This window comes from Hyperolius riggenbachi, chromosome 3 (genome assembly GCF_040937935.1).
Source record: "Hyperolius riggenbachi isolate aHypRig1 chromosome 3, aHypRig1.pri, whole genome shotgun sequence".
Classification (NCBI taxonomy): Eukaryota; Metazoa; Chordata; class Amphibia; order Anura; family Hyperoliidae; genus Hyperolius; species Hyperolius riggenbachi.
The window spans coordinates 141,164,126-141,183,748 of NC_090648.1; the positions used below are offsets into that span (position 1 = coordinate 141,164,126).

Sequence of the window (19,623 nt, forward strand, 5' to 3'; positions counted from 1 at the left end):
AGTTCAGGTCCCCTTTAAAAGAGGTTAGGAGATAGCTGTGCACATACTAGATTCTTGTCTGAGAGAAAAAGTAAAGTATTATTCCACTTTTGTTGATAAATCAGTTATACTGTTGTTTCTCTCAGGTGTCATATTTTTTAATTTTTTTTCACCAACATTTGGTTGAATGTTCTTTATCAAGTGTATACTTACTTGGTTTTTAAGATGTCACCAAACAGCCGGGATCTTTCTCTATATATTAGATCTCGAAAACCCTCCCATGGTTCCCTCTATAGACGCGCACTGCACCGCCAGAAACAGGCCTTCAGGGAACACCACTTTTAGTACACGGTGTCCCCGTCTGGCAATCAGCCAAGTAGGAAGTGGCACGCGCTTGTGGTCACTTCCTGCTTCAAGTGTGCGTTAGCGTATTGTAAAAATACGCTTGCGCACCGCGACATCGCAACACCATCGTTTTTTAAAGAACTTGCGTCGCCATAGAGTAACATGGCTTCTGGGCAAATGCAGGTTGCCGCGTGTCCCGCACTGTAACGTAGTTCTGCGTTAGCGTTAGACACAGGCACACTTCCGGCAAAGCATACCGCAACGTGGGAAGTATGAACTTCCCCATAGGGATATATTGGGCTGCTGCAGCAGTGCCTGATAGTAGTACATAGAAGAAGGAGACTGCTACACTCACATAATATCCCAAATGGGAGCAGGGAGTTCCAAAGCCAGAAAGCTATGATTATGGAGCCATCTACTGCTCCGATACGCGTGAGCTTTTATCTGTAACATTGATATGGATTAACAAAATAAAGAATCTTTTTTCACTTTACCCTGCCATCTGGTGCAGCGGGATTTTTACCAATACTTTAGTGCCTGATAGAAGCTATAAATCTAGCAATGATGGGCAGATTCCACCAAGAGACAAATCTCTCTCTTATCGAATCTGATTAGAGAGAGATGTCAGGTGCCCATATACCACATGCGGATTCCCAATCAATTTCAACATGAGATCTCTCGAAAATTGGCCTTGTGTGCCAAATACGTCCGCCTCCCACCCCGTTGCTGTCCTCTAATGTAAATGCCCAGCCGTGTAAAGTGTATACATCACCTTCCCACGGCCCCCGCTTGTCCCCTGCTGGCTTCCAGGATTCCTCCACTGCACACACATGCCCCATGTGGTTTCCTAGTAAGGGCGCACGTGTGTGACGTCACACGCGCCCTTACTAGGAGACCACGTGCTGCGTGCATGTATGGAGAGAGGAATGCGCCCGGAGCAGCGGAGGGACAAGCACAGGCTGTGGACAGGTAATGTATACACTTTACATGGGGCATCGAGGGGACAGTTACGTTAGGGAAGACAGCGCCGGGGATTTTGTCGCATTTGTCGATCGTTGGTAAATTGCACGCTGTTACCGCTGCGCACTCAATTGAGCAACATCTTGCAGCATTCGCAATCGAGAATGTGACCAATTTTCACCACAAAATGGGTCGCATTGTCTGTCGGGCATGTACTTGGCTGCGCTGATTTTCATTCAGTTTGATTATAATAATGAAATTAGATGGTGCATCGGCCGCCAAGTAGCCTGATGTATGGCCACCTTAACAGATGAATAATAGTCTGACTCCTTAAGGCTCATACACACGTCCAACTTAATGCACAACCAACCGCACAACATGTCAAACACACAACAAATTGTTTACCTGTCAAATACCTACACACATGCCAACAAACTAAACAACCAACTCACGTAAATACTATGCGCGCAAGCTAAACGACAAACTGCACAACATGTCTACATTCAAAGACAACAAAGTTGTCCAAAAGACTTGTACACATGTTCCAACCTGCATGATAGTTGGTCAGATTCATCCTCCGGTTGGATGTGGCAAACAATCTGTTATCACTTGGTCATCTGGTTGTTTTCCAGCCGTACACATGCCCAACTTCTCTTCCAACAGACAAGTTCGGGTGATAGTTGAACAGATTGTTGGTATGTGTGTATAAACCTTTAGTTAATCATGCTGAATTACATCTACTGTAATGGCTAAATAAAAAGTAATTAGAGTTTAAGTGCTCTTTTGCTGTTACATTTCACCACAAAAAAAACTGATCAGTTTGACTGCAACACAAAAGCCTCTTGTGCTAGATGTGGGCAAATAGGCGATAACCTCTCAACCTTTCATATGTTGTGGGAGTGTCCCAAGCTGGCACAGTACTGGGGGCAGGTTCAGCTTGAATTACAAGAAATCTTCAAAGTTTGAGCACCCCTGAATCATTCCTGTTGGGTGTAATTGAGGACACTTCTTTGTCAGACAAGCAACTCAAGATACTAACAACCCTCATAACCTGCGCAAAGCAGCTGATAAGGCTATGGAAAAATGCATTGGTGCCCTTCATGTACAGCTGGATTTTGACTGTACAGTAAAAAAGTGTATTTATTACGTAGTTTGCATGGGCAGAGCACTCCTGGCCACAAGCGCGTGATCAAGCATGTGCGTTGCCGGGCAGCGTCTGTACACTGCTCAATGACTGTGGCCGACCCAGAAGTAGCTTCGGAGGGCCTTTAGACGATGATGGAGAGGGATGGTGGGAGCAGTGGCCATGAAGACTGCATGCTACACATGCCTGCTCACCTCATTTTTAATATTTCCAGGAAATTGTGTAGCTGCACATCGGACATGTTGGAAAAATCGATCTGGCAGGTAAATCTACCAGAAAATTGTATTGTGTGTACCTAGCATTAGAGCACAACACACTGATCACTGAATTGTACACAAGACAAACAGGGTTATGTTGAATAAGACTAGTGTCAGGAACCAACCCCATGGCAAGCCTGCAGAGATGGTTCCCGACTGGGGGTTTGACCAGATCGCGAGGGGAAGCAGCCTTATTCAAGCTAACACAAGGCTGTCACCCCTCAAAAACACTTCTCACTGACACCACTAGCTGCTGCTAGACACTTCAACAATTCCCACTCTGCTGTTGAGGGGCCTGCACTCAGTCCAGCGTTTTCGTATTTGGGTCAGCTGCGCTTAGGCCAAAATACGGGAACGCCACACACCCAATACAATCACACAGTAGCAAGGCACAATCAGGCACTGAACTTGTAACGCAAATTACACTGCAGTCTCACTAAGACTGAGTTTTTGCTAGTACATCAGAAGTCAAGCTTATTAACCAGCCGGGCGGTATGGACGAGCTCAGCTCGTCCATCACCGCCGGAGGCTGGCGCTCAGGCCCTGCTGGGCCGATTTTCATGAAATAAAAAGCAGCACACGCAGCCGGCACTTTGCCAGCCGCGTGTGCTACCTGATCGCCGCCGCAGCGGCGAAAGAGGATCCCCCCAGCCGCCCGAGCCCAGCGTAGCCGGAACAAACACTTCCGGCCAGCACTAAGGGCTGGATCGGAGGCGGCTGACGTCACTCTGCTCGTCGCCATGGCGGCGAGGTAAGCAAAACAAGGAAGGCCGCTCATTGCGGTCTTCCTTGTTAATTCTGATCGTCCTTCTGGCGCGTCCGGAGCGCCCTCTAGTGGGCTTTCATGCAGCCAACTTTCAGTTGGCTGCATGGAATAGTTTTTTTTTTTAATAAAAAAAAACCCCTCCCGCAGCCACACTGGCGATCTTAATAGAACGCCAGGGTGGTTAAATAAATATTTAATATTCCAGAAAAAAGTGGAACAGTGCAGAAAGATAAATTTACAAAAGCAAAGCGGGCCAGCGACAGGAGACCTACGCGAGTGAATGGAGCATCCGGCCGGGGGATGCTCCATTCACAAACAGCTTCCGCCGTGTCTCTGCCTTTCTGGCGAGACGTGTGGACAGCTGTCGCCGGCAGGGAGCTGTCGCTCCCTGTGCGCGCATGCTACGGGGGACAATTGTCCCCCGTGAGTATGTAGCATAACACTTTTTTTAGCCTCAGACCCTGAACAGGCATATGCATACCAGGTGTTTCTGACACATCTGACAAGATTAGCTGCATGCTTGTTGCTGGCGTTGTTTAGACATTACTGCAGCCAAATAGTTCAGCAGGGCTGCCAGACAACTGGCATTGTTTAAAAGGAAATAATTATGGTAGCCTCCACATTCTTCTCACTTCAGTTATCCTTTAAAGTAAAACTCCGAAAAATCTGTATCTTTGCTACACTGGTGCTTTTGTAATTTCCTGCTATTTAAATAAATATCTGTTAGGCCTGGTTCACATTGGCTGTAAAATCAGTCCATTTAGCGGAGCTAAACAGACTGGATCCTAACGGAGTTGAGCAGAACCTGTGTTAATCAATAGGATCCGCTCACATTGATCTGTTAGAACCGATCAGCTGAACGGACCACAAGTTTGGGGAGGCTCTGATGATTCCGGACACGTCGTATTGACCGCGTGCTAACAGAACGGATCAAAAACTGATGCCCAATAAAAACTGGACCGTTTCATGGATCAGTTTTTACGCGGATAAGTGTATCCATCCAGTGTAAACCGGGCCTTAACCTTCTTACGACCGCGTCACACCGCTTGGCGTGAACGCGGTGGCTCCCCCAGGACGCATAACACCAATTGGCGTCAAGTCCTGGAGACGTATTTTGCTGGGGATCGCACGCGCCAATGTATGCGCATCCCTGCTTGAATGATGGAGCTCCGCTCCGTTATCAGTCTCCCAGCGCCGGTCACACTAGGTGACTGTTAGATGGCAAAACGCCGTCTATTTACATGGTGCGGCTCTGCGATCTACGGCAGCGCTGTACTGGGGACAGCCGTGTCACTTAGAAAGTGATTTGGAAAAAAAAGAAAATTCATCATTTTTATAAAAAAAAATATGAATAAAAAAAATAACCACTGCCTGCAGCAGCCGATCAGAGCCCACCAACAGACAGCTGGGGGGGAGGGTAAAGCCTGTGGTCCTTTAGAGGTTAAGGTGCCCATTAACGGTAAATTTTTTTCACCAAATGCGATCTTTTGATATGATTTTTATGATCAAATTGAATAGAACATTTGTCGTTTTATGAAGGCAATCGATAATGAATAATTCTTTGGTTGATTGCTTTATAGGGTAAAATCGATCTGAAAATTTGATCACATTTGAAGAAAAAATCGTTCCGTAAATGTGATAATTGCCATCTGGTTACTTACGATCATTCAAATCGAATTGAAAGATCGCATTTAGTAAAGAATGTACCGTTAATGGGCACCTTTTCAGTTATCTGTGACTGTCTAAAATGACTTGTAAACAGGGATGGTCAGTGAGATGCAAATAATTCAGCTTTATTTTATATTCATATCTACTTTTTTAATTTTTTTTTTTACTGTTTTATTGTCTCTGCTTAATGACATGTTCATTGAAAGTATGCCAGAGATAAAATCTATGAACTATTGACCCGATTTTTCTCTTTCCTGCTCTCAAAAGCCATTTTCTGCCAAGAGTGTTTTTTTGGCTGTCATTCCTTATCAGGCTGACCAGGTCACTGCACAGAAACTGTCACTTGCATTCCTGATGATTAACTCTTTCCTGATGTTTTATGCTAGGTACACACAATACAATTTTCTGTTAGTTTTATCTGCCAGATCAATTTTTTCAACATGTTCCAATCTTAATTTCGATCAATTTTCTGATTGATTTCCATATCGACATAGAATGGAAAATCGATCAGAAAATCGACCAAAATTAAGATCAGATATTTAAAAAAAAAAAAAAAATCAGTCTGGCAGGTAAATCTAACAGAAAATTGCATCGTGTGTACCTAGCATAACTCTTTCAAGCAGAAAAAGAGCCCCCACGTAATCAAGGCGGGTGGGCGTTAGCATGCGCAGAAGACGCCAACCCCTGAGGCTGCTAACAGGACACCAGAGAGGATCCAAGCTGCGGCGAGGGACACAAATGACTTCTAGGGACTGGAAGAAGCTCCAGGTAAGTAAAACTACATTTATTTTGTGTCCTCAGAAGTCCTTAAATGGACCCTGAACAGTGCTAAAAAAACAAATCTGGACTTACCTGGGGCTTCCTCCAGCCCCCTGCAGCCCGCGAGGTCCCTTTTTGTACTCTGGGTTATCTCTGTGGTCCTGCTGGTGACCAAAGTCGTGAGAAATTATGTATGAGAGGCCCGTCGGCACACCTGGCTCCAACACACACACACACACACACACACACACACACACACACACACACACACACACACACACACACACCTTCTGCGCATGCACAGTTTAGTCTTTTTAGAATTACGCATGCGCAGGAGGGTTAAAGCGACGGTAAACGGACTGGCCGCACAGTTACGACTTCGGCCAAAGTCGTCTGGATAAAGGGGCCCCCAGAGGGCCCAAGGAGGGGACCCAGAGGACGCCGAGGGACCTCACGGGCTACGGGGGGCTGGAGAAATCCCCAGGTAACTCCAGATTTAAAGTACAGGTGGGATTTGATAGGACCATTTGAAGCTGCATAAATCTGCATCCCTGTATATCAGCTTGGAATTCTTTGCATCTCGTTGACCAGCCCTTATCACAAGCAGCATTGGAATCTTGTAAGGTTGAGTGGAAAATATGACTGTGCCTGGCCAGGTTAGGTACATGACGGGATATATAATGAAATTGCTTTACTTTGTATTCTGCAGAATCCAGAAATCGGCATCACAGACAATGTCCTGCATTTCGAAGGTGAGTTCAAGAGCGTTTTCACATGTTCTATCCAGTACTGGCAGTATTGCTATACACCTAGGATAAACAGGCTGTGGGATAACAATGGGTATAGTGGCTCATACACACGCTAGATAATGACCGCTTGGGCCGGTAACTCGGTGTGTGTACAGCAAGCGATCCGCCCAGCAGATCCACTCGGCCAATAGCATTGTCCTCACTGCTCGCCCCGCCATGTGACATCATGTTTACGCCACTCCATCGGCCCTCCGCTTCCACACATTACAACAGTTTGCATCATAAGCCTGTAGGCTGAATATGTGATATTTAACTCTTTCTCTGTTTGAAAGAGTTAAATATCAGGTATACTCAGTCCTGACTCAGACAGGAAGTGACTACAGTGTAACCATCACTGATAAGAAATTCCAACTATAAAACACTTTCCTAGCAGAAAATTGCTTCTGAGAGCAAGAAAGAGGTAAAAATGGGAATCAGTGAGGGTCACACTGTAGTCACTTCCTGTCTGTCAGGACTGAGTCAGCCACTTACATACATGATATTCAACTCTTTCAGGCAGAGAAAGGAAAAAAAAGGAACACAGCATAGTTATTTGTGTGCTAGGCACTGTACATACACATGTCTATCTCATCATGTCACATGTCACTTCGGGTATCCTTTAAGGAGACCAGGGTTTGAATCTCGGCTCTGCCTGTTCAGTAAACCAGCACCTATTCAGTTGGAGACCTTGGGCAAGACTCCCTAACACTGCTACTGCCTATAGAGTGTGTCCTTGTGGCTGCAGCTCTGGCGCTTTGAGTCCGCCAGGAGAAAAGCATGATATAAATGTTCTGTGTCTGTCTGTCTGACAATTGGTGTACTCCTCTCATCTATAATTGACTTTGGAAGCTTGAGATAGGGGCTTGGTTGAAGCTGAAACTGAACTGATGGCACATTACAGAAGTTGGCAAGTGAATAACTTATATAGCATTGGTTATTGTGACAATAAATTGCCCCTCTGTTTTGAATTGAAATACAACCTTATTCCCCCTATGAACTCTGTATAACGGGTTAATGTACATATCAATTTTGGATATTGACTAAATTTCTTAATAAACTGCTTGAGATGCTTATCGGAGAGGACCTAACCTTTTCCACAGAAGAGAAGGAAAACACAGAGAAACCCACCCTGTTTGTATGTAGAGATAACAGCCTGTCTAATTCTCCCTTGTCTGCTATGAATGAGCTTTAATTGAGCTTTCAGCTGTCTGCTCTGTGAGGTTTGATTCAGACAGGCTATATACAGTGCTTCCATGAAACCAGGAAATAACTAAAACTACAGCAGCTCTTAGGAGCTCTGAAAGCTGTAACAAGGAAATGTTTTTTTTTTGTAAAGGATATTCTGCTGTTGCTTGTATTTTAGAGCAAAGAGGAAGTCCTGGGTATAGGTCCGCTTTAAAGCATTATCTCTAATTTATCAGTAACTGGCCTATCAATGGAACATACATTGTCTCCACTGCGGATCAGTATCTAAAAAGCAACAATATCATCCAAGAAAATTTATAATTCTGCTTTTATAAGACTAGAACAAATTTTGTTTTTCAACACATACAAAAAACCATGATTAATTATACTTTATTACTTTCCCATGTAGACTCAGGCCTCGTTCACATCATTTAGCGCAGATGGATGTGCGATTAGAACGCAACGCGTCCGATTGCACGCCATCTGCGCTACTATGCGCTGCGCTGCAGATCCCATTTATTACAATGAATGGGATCTGCGCTGCGATTACCAAAAATGCGTGCAGCACGCGATAGCGCAATCGAGCTGACACGCAGCGCATTTGATGGGAACGGTAGAAGGGCTGTCTATGCCCTTCTACCGTTCTTGCGCGTCGCACACTATACGCTCTGCCAAAATGCACACGGCAGCGCGTATAGTCTGAACGAGGCCTAAGTGTTGCACTATCCAGAGAACGGTAAATTGTCTGCTGAATACAATTTGTATACAAGGTTTAAGAGTGGATTTAGTAGATCTTACTATCAACCCTATAAACAATCTGGTATTGTAACGATCGGTGTCAGCACGCAGAGAGAATCTGATTATTGGTGATCTGCAGTATCACCAAGAATACAGATATATACCTGATTATTGATGATCTGCAGAATCACTGATAATACAGATATATTGCTAACCTCTGCAAACCTGGATAATGTGAGTGTTTGGTGTAATGGTAGTACTTTGAGTATAGCACAGGAAATTAGAGACAGTATGGGCAATACTGCTCTAGAGAAAGGAAACCTTCCAGTAGCCTGAGACTCCCCAAGGGGCGGAGTCAGGCTGGAAGAAGGAAGGTCCAGAGAGTGAGTGACAATCAAGATAAATGTCACTGAGTGATCTGGAGACTATCTCTTAATAGTAGAGATAGCTCTCGAGGTCGGGCAAGCCAGGTCGGCAACACGGTCAGATAAGGTACATAGACAGAAGGCCGATTCGGTATCCAAGGCTAGCAGGGTTTGGCAACAGAGTATCAGATATGCGAGGTACCGAATCAGAGATCAGAGGAGTAGTCAGGAAAGCAATAAGTCATAACAGATATCAAACAATGCCTAGTCTGGGTGTGAGGTCCGTGGTCTCTACACCCTGGAACTGGTATAAGCATAAACAGATTGATAACACAGGTTCCCTAGTCTGGGTGTGAGGTCCGTGGTCTCTACACCCTGGAACTGGTCTAAGCATAAATAGAATACAATACAAGTAATCTGGCTCAGTGTGAATTCCCAGGTCCACCTGGTTCAAACACACTGCAGGATCTGACTAAGGTCTGAATGCTTCCACGTAGTGTTCGCAACGGCAGACAACTTGTGACTGGCCAGCAGTAGTGCTCTCTGGCACCACCTCTTAATGATGGACCAATAGAAACTTGCTCTGGCGTCAGCTGACCAGCCTGGTCAGCTGGTCCCCTCTTGGCCGTCATAAAAGTTCTGCCTCTCAGAGCGCACACGCGTATGCCTAAACCTGTGTGAACTAACAGACTCAGCCACACCAGACGCACGCTGCTGCGTGCAAACCGCCGCGCTGGACGCGGACCCAGCCGCCTCGCTGTCAGTACATGCGGCGGCTTTTCCGCGTTCTGCCATGTTACCAGACGCATGCCTCCGCATGCAAACCGCCGTGTTGGACGCGGAATCAGCCGCCTTACTGTCAGAACGCGCAGCGGCTTTTCCGCGTTTTCTCACAGGTATCAATCAAATGTCATTCCACAGGGCAAGTCAATAGAGATCTGTTGGGATGTATGAAAAAAGAATGATAAGGACTTCCAGTGTTTCGTTCTCCAGATAGGTCAGCAAAGTGATAAGGACGTAGATCCCAGTCAACTCAATAGCAAACCATAGAGAATAACTTGAATGCCAAAACCGAAGCATCAGTTGTGTGCTAGATCTCTGTTGGTTAGAAGATGATGACCCAGTGTTCTCCCCAGGCTCTTTTAGCCGGGTGCCCCACCCGGCTCATTTTGGTGAGCACCCGGCTGTCTTCGGCTTGCCTCCCCATCCTCCTCCTATGCAGTATGCAGAATAACGCCGACCCTGCATTCCCCTTTTGCGTCCTACCTGGCTCCTTTTTCATGCCAACCGGCTGGGAAAATTTTCTGGGGAGAACACTGTGACCCAATTGCAGATGCCATTTAGCCCACGACAGATTAATCAAGCTCATAGGAAAAAGCTTTCTAGATGAAGCACATGTTACCATATCATAAATGCCATTAGTATACAATATATATAATTCTTCTGTGGTAACCTATTCGCAGTCACCATCAACAAAGCTCTGGCTAGAGTTGTAATAAAGCTGGTAACAGAAGCTGACTTGCATGTGGGCCTAATTAGCATCTCACTGGCCATCTCAACTGAGAGTGCTCTGGCTACCTGTGGATTACACCCCAATGAAGTATAGTGTACTTAATTTGGTTAAAATTCCTTAACTTGGGGTCACAATCACTAATGCAGTCTGTGTTCTCCCTGGGCTCTTTTAGCTGGGCGCTCCATCTGGCTAGTTTTGGTGAGCCCCCGGCTGTCATCGGCTCTCCTCCTCTTCTGCTGTAAGCAGAGTTGTTCCCAGAAGCATCGGCCCTGCTTTCTTTCATTTCGCCCCACCCGGTTACTTTTTTTTTATGCCACCTAGCTGGAAAAAAAATTCTGGGGAGAACACTGCAGTCTTCTTGAATTATTGATTGTTGACCCCATTTAAACGGTCTTAGTACCAACATGTTAATGTTAAACCATTTAGTTTCAATTTGGTACTGCGATTGTATAACTTAACTTATCTCATTCGTTTTAGTGGTAGCCAAACAAATCTTTCAAGTCTGATGAGGCCTTCTTTTGGTACGATTTTAGGGAAATAAAACATATTCTATATATTTAGAGAAACAAAAGAAAGCTGGATAGTGTGCTGGTTAAGGACTCTGCCTCATGGCTTTTCCTTTCCAGTAAGCCGTGCTTACACTGAATACGTGCTGTATTCAGTGGAGAGACCTTGGGCAAGATTCCCTAAGGCTGGTTTCACAGTGGGACGTTACAGGCGCACGTTAGAGCAGCCTGTAACGCACCGCACAGCAATGAAAAATCAATGGCTGTTCACAGTGCCCACGTTGCGTTACTCAGTTACGCTGCGCCATAACACAACGTACTGCATGCAGTACTTTCTAAGCGGCAGAGCCGCGTTAGACTGCTTGCACATGCTCAGTAACGTTGGGGAGGAGCGGGGAGCGGCCGGGCACATGGCTAATTAATATTCACTGCACTCAGTGACGTGCAGTGTTTACTTCCTGGAGCGGCCGCTCTGTGCGGCGATTGGCCCCGCAGGACCACGTGATGCCGCATGCGTCCAAGAGTACGCATCACGGACGCCAGAGTGAGCTGCACAACACGGCTCACTCTGACGTCCACATCAGAGAGCACCAGGCGTTGCGTTAGGGGCACGTTATGCGACCGTAACGTCCCCTAAAACGCAACGTCCCGGTGTGAAACCAGCCTAACACTGCTTTTGCCTATAGAGTGTATCATGTTGGGAAAATAAGCTCCCTGATATACCTATAAAATGTGACATATAGCAATATGGGAGAGGTATAAGCAAAGCTGCACCACAGGAGAGAGCAGAGCTATCTCCTGAGCAGATGTTCCAGGTACACCCTACAGTGCATGGCTACATACTGTATGGCACCTGAGCTCAGTCTCCTGCAAATATCTGCCATCTACAGCAGCGTGTAATGTGTCCATCTCTACACCCTATTCTCCCTGTGCTTTTCTCTATACTTACCTGTATTTTAAAGGACATCTGAGGTGAAAATAAACTGATGAGATAAACAATAGTATCTACCCTCCTTCTAAAAATGACTTTTTTAGATATCGCACAGTTTTTATTTAATATTTAAATCTAGTTTTTGAGTTTTTATTGTTTCACCTTCGCTGCTCAATGACACTTTGATTGAAGTATGCCAGAGCTCAAATACATGAACTATTGGCCCTTTTTATCTCTTTCCTGCTCTCAGAAGCCATTTACTGCAACAAAAGTGTTTTATGGCTGTAAGTCCTTATCAGTGAGGGCTGAGCTATCGTCTGACCTAGTCTCGACCGGGACAGATACTGTCACTTGCATACCTGATTTTTAACTTTTTCAGGCAGAGAAAGAAAAAAAGGAACACCGCATAGTCATCTGTGTGCTTAGCACTGTACATACACATGTCTATCTTATGTCGCATGTCACCTCGGTTGTCCTTTAAGAGTTTGATAGGTGTCCTTTAATGCTTTGTTTTCTCAAACCTATCACACCAAAACTACTCATTTCAAACTGTGATTAAAATAGATTTCTTCTCTGTTTCAAGCCTTGGGACATGGTGCTAAGGGTGTTAACACGTATGAGTTTTCCTTGGAATTCCTGGAGCCTGTAAAAGACAAGGTATGTCTGTATGTTTCACAAAGGCCCCATTAGTGATGGAGACAGTGGTTGCTGCCCGTTATCATGCTTGGTCCATGAATATTGTACTTAACCACCTCTTTTCTCAGGTGATACAGCGATCCACACAACGACATGTTAACCTCATTATTAAGAAGAAGGAAAATCGTTGGTGGCCTCGGATGACGAAGCAGGAGCGCAAGCCGCTCTTCCTGTCTCCAGACTTTGACCGATGGATTGATGAGTCTGATGCCGAGATGGAATTACGGGAAAAGGTAATGCAGGTCATCAAGATGGTGTCTGCCACAATGCTGTGGTACCCACAAACGTGGCAACCCAAAGTTTCTCTTCTCTAATAAACTGGAGGAATTTGCTGAAAATTCATTGCTTTGTATAAAGAGTCACTGTCAGGCATAAAATCGAAAGTCCAGTTCTCTCTTTTTATCTGTTAATCAAGTAATAGGGATGCTAACCAGGCAATCCAAAAGTATAAAATCACTCTTACTTTTATTTTCCAATAGAATATCATTCCCCAGGTCCCCTGGCTCTTATTTGGTGCAAAGGACAAAGGAAGTTTTTTTTATTTATTTATTTTTCCTTCTTCTTTACTTTCTTTTCCTTCTAAAGGTGGCCATACACTGGTCGATTTGCCATCAGATCGACCAACAGATAGATCCCTCTCTGATCGAATCTGATCAGAGAGGGATCGTATGGCTGCCTTTACTGCAAACGGATTGTGAATTGATTTCAGCATGAAATTGATTCACCATCTGTGAAACTGCCACTGCCCCCGGGCCCCCGCATGCATTACCTGATCCAGCCGGCGCGAGTCCCCTGGTCTCCGCTGTCTTCTTCTCCGCCCTGGGCTCCAACTTCACTGTACTTCCTGTCCGGGGAAGTTTAAACAGTAGAGGGCGCTCTACTGTTTAAACTTCCTGCCGGGACAGGAAGAAGTGAAGCCTGTCGGACTCGGAGCCCAGGCTTGGAGCCCAGTACAGAGAAGAAGCAGCAGTGACAGCGGGGACTCGCGCCGGCCGGATCAGGTAATGTACTGCCGCTGTCGTCGGGCATTCGAACGCCGCTATCAATGCACTCCCGATCTGCCGGCAATCGAGTGAAATCTTCCGAACGGACAGGAACGACGGGAATCGACGGCAATGATCAATTTTGGACGGAAATCGATCGGTCAGCATTTGAGCAACGATTTCACAGCCGATTCGGTCACAGTGATCGAATCGGCTGCATATCGGCGGGAAAATCGGTAAGTGTATGGGCCCCCTTATAGTAATTCCCCTCAGACATAATGCAGCCTGATTGGCTGAAACCTCTTTCTCTCCCGTTTTGCCCTCCCACACCTCTGTTCATCTCTGATTGGCCAAAATTTCTAGTGCTGAAAAGCTGAGAAAATGACTTTCCCCCTGCAGAAGCTTCCAAAATCCTATCCATACAAATAAACCAACTCTGCAGAGTCAGAAAGGGGCGTCCGCAACACTTGCATGCAAAGCGAGTATGCTAGTGTCCAAAAAAGGTCAAAATGGAACTAGAAAAAGAAGACGCTTAAAGATGCAGCACCACTCAGGATTATGATAGAAAATTGTGAATGATCTTTATTCCATATTATCTGTCAAAGAGTTATAACACTTATGATAATTCAACAGTTAAAACATCTAAAAGGAGCCAGAACAGTCCCACGGGCGTCACCCTGCTTTATCAAGGAGTCTTCTTTTTCTGGTTTTATTTCAGCTCTGCAGAGTCGCATAATGGTGATTTATGTTAAAGGACAACTCTAGTAAGAGGTATAGGGAGACTGCCATATTTACTACTTTTTAAGCAATACCAGTTGCCTGGCTATCCTGTTGATCATCTGCCTCTAATACTTTTAGCTATAGCCCCTGAACAAGCATGCAGCAGATCAGGTGTTTCTGACATTATTGTCAGATCTGACAAGAGTAGCTGCATGCTTGTTTCTGGTCTGATTCAAACACTACTACAGCCAAGTAGACCAGCAGGGCTGCCAGGGAACTGGTATTGTTTAAAAGGAAATAAATATGGCAGCCTTCATAGACTTCTCACTACAGTTGTCCTTTAATGCACTTCCTACTACAGTGCAGGGTGGGAGTGTCTGAAGACTGGGAGGAGGGCGGGCAATGCATGCACAATGAGGCGGGCAGAAAGAGTAAGGGAGGAAATGACATCAGGATTGGCTTCAAGACACAGTCGAGATGGAAAATGCTAAGAACAAGTTTCCCGTTTTTACTTTATAAAATTTACAAAAATCAAAATGTTTTTTTTTTTTCCTGAGTTAGTATGGCTGACAGCTTCTCTTTAAATTATTTCTCTTATATTTTTAAACCTTTTATTGAATGTGAAATAGTAACAATGTAATGGACATTTTTTACCCAATTCCCATGTTACTGAATGGTGCTGTTTAAGGACTTCACCTCCAATGGTTTTTCCCCTTAAAAACCAGAGCAATTTTAACCTGTCAGCGCTCGTTCTATTCATCTGCCAAACACTTTATCAGTACTTCTCACACTGAAATGATCTATACGTTGTTTGTTTTTCATCTCCAATTAGGCTTTCTTTGGAAGGATACTTTTTGATAAGAATTATTTTATTCTAACTGTGTCTAAACAGAAAAATAAGAAAAAAATTTAAAATCATTTTCTCAGTTTTCGGCCATTATAGTTTTAAAATAATACATGCTATCGTAATTGAAACCCACAAATTGTATTTTCCCATTTGTCCCGGTTATTGCAACGTTTAAAATATTTCCCTAGTACAATGTATGGCGCCAATCTTTTATTTGGAAATAAAGGTGCATCTTCTCAGTTTTGCATCCGTCACAATTTACAAGCTCATAGTTTCAAAATGAACAGTAATATAACCTCTTGACATACATAGTACGCGATAACAAGTACGGGAGTGTGCAGGGGGGAGGGAAGCAAGAGTGCATGGCAAAAAGGGATGTAGTAGCTACGTCCCTGCAAGGGGAAGAGGGAATTTGCAGGGACGTAGTTACTTGTCCAGGGGGAGGGGAAGTGATTAATACTTACATGATCGTTTCTTATCTGCAGTTCTGAAAGATGAAGGAATCTGTTTAAGGGCCCATTTACACTTGAGCGTTTTGCCACGATTTCGGCAAAACGCTCAAACGCTAGCGCTTTTTAAAAGTGCTAGTGCAATGAAACCCTATGGGCCCGTTCTTACTTGGGCGATTTGCGATAACCGTCGCAAATCGCCCAAAAACGCTAAACGCAAACATGTAGCCTGCACCATTGTTAGGCGATTTCCTCGCGATCGCGTTTCAGTGCTATAGAAGCGATAAACGCGATCGCTAAAAAAATCGGCAAGTGTAAGTGGTGGGTTTTTTTTTTGTTTTTTTTTTGCATTCAACGCAAAAAATCGCCATAGCAAAAGCGCTAGCGTTTTGCGATCAGCAAGTGTGAATGGGCCCTAAAAGATGGACTACATGTGTCAGCATCATATTGGGCCTGATCTGATTCACTATTTTTCCCAAGTTTTCTTCTAGGAGATCATTTAAAATCTGTTTGAGGCCTCTTGCACACTGCAAGCAATTCAGATTCAGATTCCGCTTTTTAATCAGTTTTTACCTCCGATTCAGATTCAGATTTGCAGTGTGCAAGGAGCAAACTGCAAATCTGAATCTGAATCGGAAGTAAAAACAGATTAAAAAGCGGAATCTGAATCTGAATTGCTTGCAGTGTGCAAGAGGCCTAAAATACATTACACTCTGCAATTGAAAAAGTAGTAAAACACATGTGAAAATGTACTACTAAAATTATTCTGAGTACTTTTTTGCCAGCTGGTGGCTTAAAGTGAACCTTAAGCCAGAAAAAAAAAATGACCTGGGGCTTCTACCAGCCCCCTGCAGCAGTCCTGTGCCCTCGCAGCCACTCACTAATCCTCTGGTCCCCCGCTGCCAGCTAGTTTCGTTTTTGCCGACAGGCCTGTCAGGACTGGCCACGCGTAGCTTTTTCCGCATTCCCGACTGTAATTAGCGTTATTGCGGGCCGCAACGCGTAGAAAAATACGCGTTGCGGCATATCTATGCGTGCGTAATGCGGCAACGCGTGTTTTTGTACGTGTTGCGGCCCGCAATAGCGCTAATTACAGTCGGGAATGCGGAAAAAGCTACACGTGGCCAGTCCTGACGGGCCTGTCGGCAAAAACGAAGCTAGCTGGCAGCGGGGGACCAGAGGATTAGTAAGTGGCTGCGAGGGCACAGGATTGCTGCAGGGGGCTGGTAGAAGGCCCAGGTGAGTAAAACTCATTTTTTTTTTTCTGTCTTAAGTGTCTCTTTAAAAGGCATTGCATTTATAATGTGAAAACATCAGCTAGGAGAAAACTAAGGAGAAAAAGTGAATTGGATCAGGCCCACTTCTATGTAAACCAACGTCATGAAGTTTTTGGCTTTTTATATACTATCAGCGGGAGTTGTGTTACAGTCTGACTGCAGGGAAATTGTCATGTAGAAGAAGAGTTCCCCAACCCTATCCACAAGGCCCACAAACAGTGGCAACCACACACATTTTTAGGTAGGGTAATTAATGTCTCAGCAGAACTGATTAACTACTTGCGTGGATTTCCAGAAAACATGCACTGTTGGTGGGCCTCGAGGACACGGTTGGAGAACACTGATTGTAGAGTCTTGGTTTCTTACTGAGGGAAAACGGGAGCGCAGCCTAATTGATATCGTATATATCTCATCATGTCACTTCAGGTGCTTCCCACTTATCCCCACTATTGTTGGGAAATCTGGATGTTTTTTTCGCATTTCCGCGATACTGCATCTTCAAGTTGATTTATAAAAAGTCCTGCTAGAGCCTCTTAACGGCTCCAGGACATTTTTATAAGTCAAACGGTGGTGCTGCCGCTGTGCGCGTGCATGTGAAAATAGTGAGAGAAAAAAACCACCATAGAAAAAATACACCTTTATTTCCAAATACTATATTGTCACCATACTTTGAACTAGGTACATAATTAAAATCTTCTGATAACCAGGACAAATAGACAGATAAAATGTGTGGGTTTTATGCACAGTAGCAGTGTATATACTATAGGGGATAAAATTGGACAAATAGTGTATTTTTTCATTTTTTCCTTGTTTTTTCCCTTTAAAATGCATAGAAAATAAAGTAATTACTGAAAACAAATATCAACCCCAAAAAGCCCAATTGGTGGTGAAAAAAACAAGATCTAGATCATTTCATTGTGATTAGTAGTGATCAAGCTATTGGCAAATGAAAAGGATGTGCACTGGATGGTGAAAATCGCTCTGGTTCGTTGCGGTAAAAACCCCTTTGGGGTGAAGTGGTTAGTTAAGTTAATTTACATAGTATTGTATGTAATTACATTCACATGCAAAAGCATACTTCCTGTCCTGTGGGCAGCGATGTAGAGAACAGCTGGGCGCATGTGAGCATCTCCTCGATCCTGGAAGGTAAGTAATTGGTAACTTGCTGTGGCCGCATATCTCATTCAATGGAGGGGGACCCGAGGAGAGGTAGGAGTCTGGTCCCTCTCTCCGTGGCTGAGTCCCATATGCTGCCGCTGCTCCCCCTCTCCTTTACTGCACCTCCTCGCCACCGCAATGCCCACACGCCATAATGCACGTGCACACACCTGTCCTGTGCTGTCCAACATCCGCCCGCATTCTGCACATGCGTGCTGGCCCAAAGGCAGGGACACAGGGATTATTATATAGGATTTAAATATTCTGATTAAATATGTTATCAGTAACAACCTGTGTGCATTGGACAGAAAACCTATAAATTATGAAAAAAAAATTCCTAGAAGTTAGAAGCTCTGATCTAATTCCCATAGCAAACATAGTTATCCCTCAATCTCTATTTCCAACAGTTTAAGCCTCATTAATAACCATTTATCATTGCATTTGTTAATCAATGCGGTCTGGAAACTGTAACATGGGCTTCCTCTGGGTAAAGACAGGACTATGCACACTGTGTAATGGATGTGTTCTGAATAAACAAACCAAATCGCGTATAGTGTGAATAGGCCCTGAGGTCTGGTGAGACGAATGACTGAAAATTGCATTTATTGTTTCTGAATACCAGTGAATGCCCCGCTACACACTTGAGTAACTACTTATCATTGTAGCGGATGGAGAAGTTCAGAGACGCTTTGGTGTTCCCAAGAATGCATGTTTGAACAACATTGCAACATTTCTTTAGATGTGTTGTGGGCTCTGATGTAATACTGAAATGAATAAGCCTGAGACTGCTGACTCATGATTCAGTGAACAGAAGACAAGGAAAGAAGACAGGAAATAGCCCGAATGTACGCTACATATAAACAGGAAAGGAGAACACCAGCACATGACACACTGTTCAGAGTACCGTACATGCATCAGCAGCAGTCTGGGCTTCCCCCATCAGCTGAGCAGCACATGCACAGCATGCCAGAAATGGATCTTGCACTGCTCATCTCAGGACGCCTCTCTGGCTGTCAACACTGGTGTATACAGAAAGAAGGCTTGAAACAAAGTGACACAGAGGCTCGTACCAAGATGGCATAAGCTGCTGAGAACAGATAAAAATAAATAGGTATTAATTATGTGTGCAATTGCTGTTGTAGTCTTGAAATCTATTATTTCAAGAGAAAAATGTTTAAAACAAAGAGGAAGGCTCTTTAAAGGGGTTCTTTCGCGAAAGAAGTCGGCAGTTAAAAAATGTGACAGATGACAGGTTTTGGGCCAGTCCATCTTTTTAAGGGGGATTCTCAGGGCTTTCTTTGTTTTCAACAGCATTTCCTGAACAACGGTTGCAAAATGTAACTGACATAATAGTGTGCAAATGATTAGGGAGGCCGGCTGGTATCTTGCCATTTTGGCAGTTAAACTGCTGTTCAGGAAATGCTGTTGAAAACAAAGAAAGCCCTGAGAATCCCCCTTAAAAAGATGGACTGGCTCAAAACCTGTCATCTGTCACATTTTCTAACTGCCTACTTTTTTCGCGAAAGATCCCCTTTAAGTTTGCTTCACAAGCAAACCGAGGGCAGTACAGGAAGCAAAGGATGGTATTG

At 44.5% G+C, this 19,623-nt stretch overlaps 1 protein-coding gene across 1 annotated transcript in view; it reads left to right on the plus strand.

Annotated features, from left to right (window-relative positions):
- The window catches only part of HACD3 (3-hydroxyacyl-CoA dehydratase 3), a 54,478-nt gene that overhangs the window by 4,234 nt on the left and 30,621 nt on the right, over positions 1 to 19,623 (plus strand). Inside the window, exons 2-4 of the mRNA XM_068275004.1 lie at positions 6,588 to 6,630; positions 12,488 to 12,561; positions 12,669 to 12,833. Coding sequence (XP_068131105.1) covers positions 6,588 to 6,630; positions 12,488 to 12,561; positions 12,669 to 12,833 — 282 coding nt within the window. The remainder of the gene's footprint in view (positions 1 to 6,587; positions 6,631 to 12,487; positions 12,562 to 12,668; positions 12,834 to 19,623) is intronic.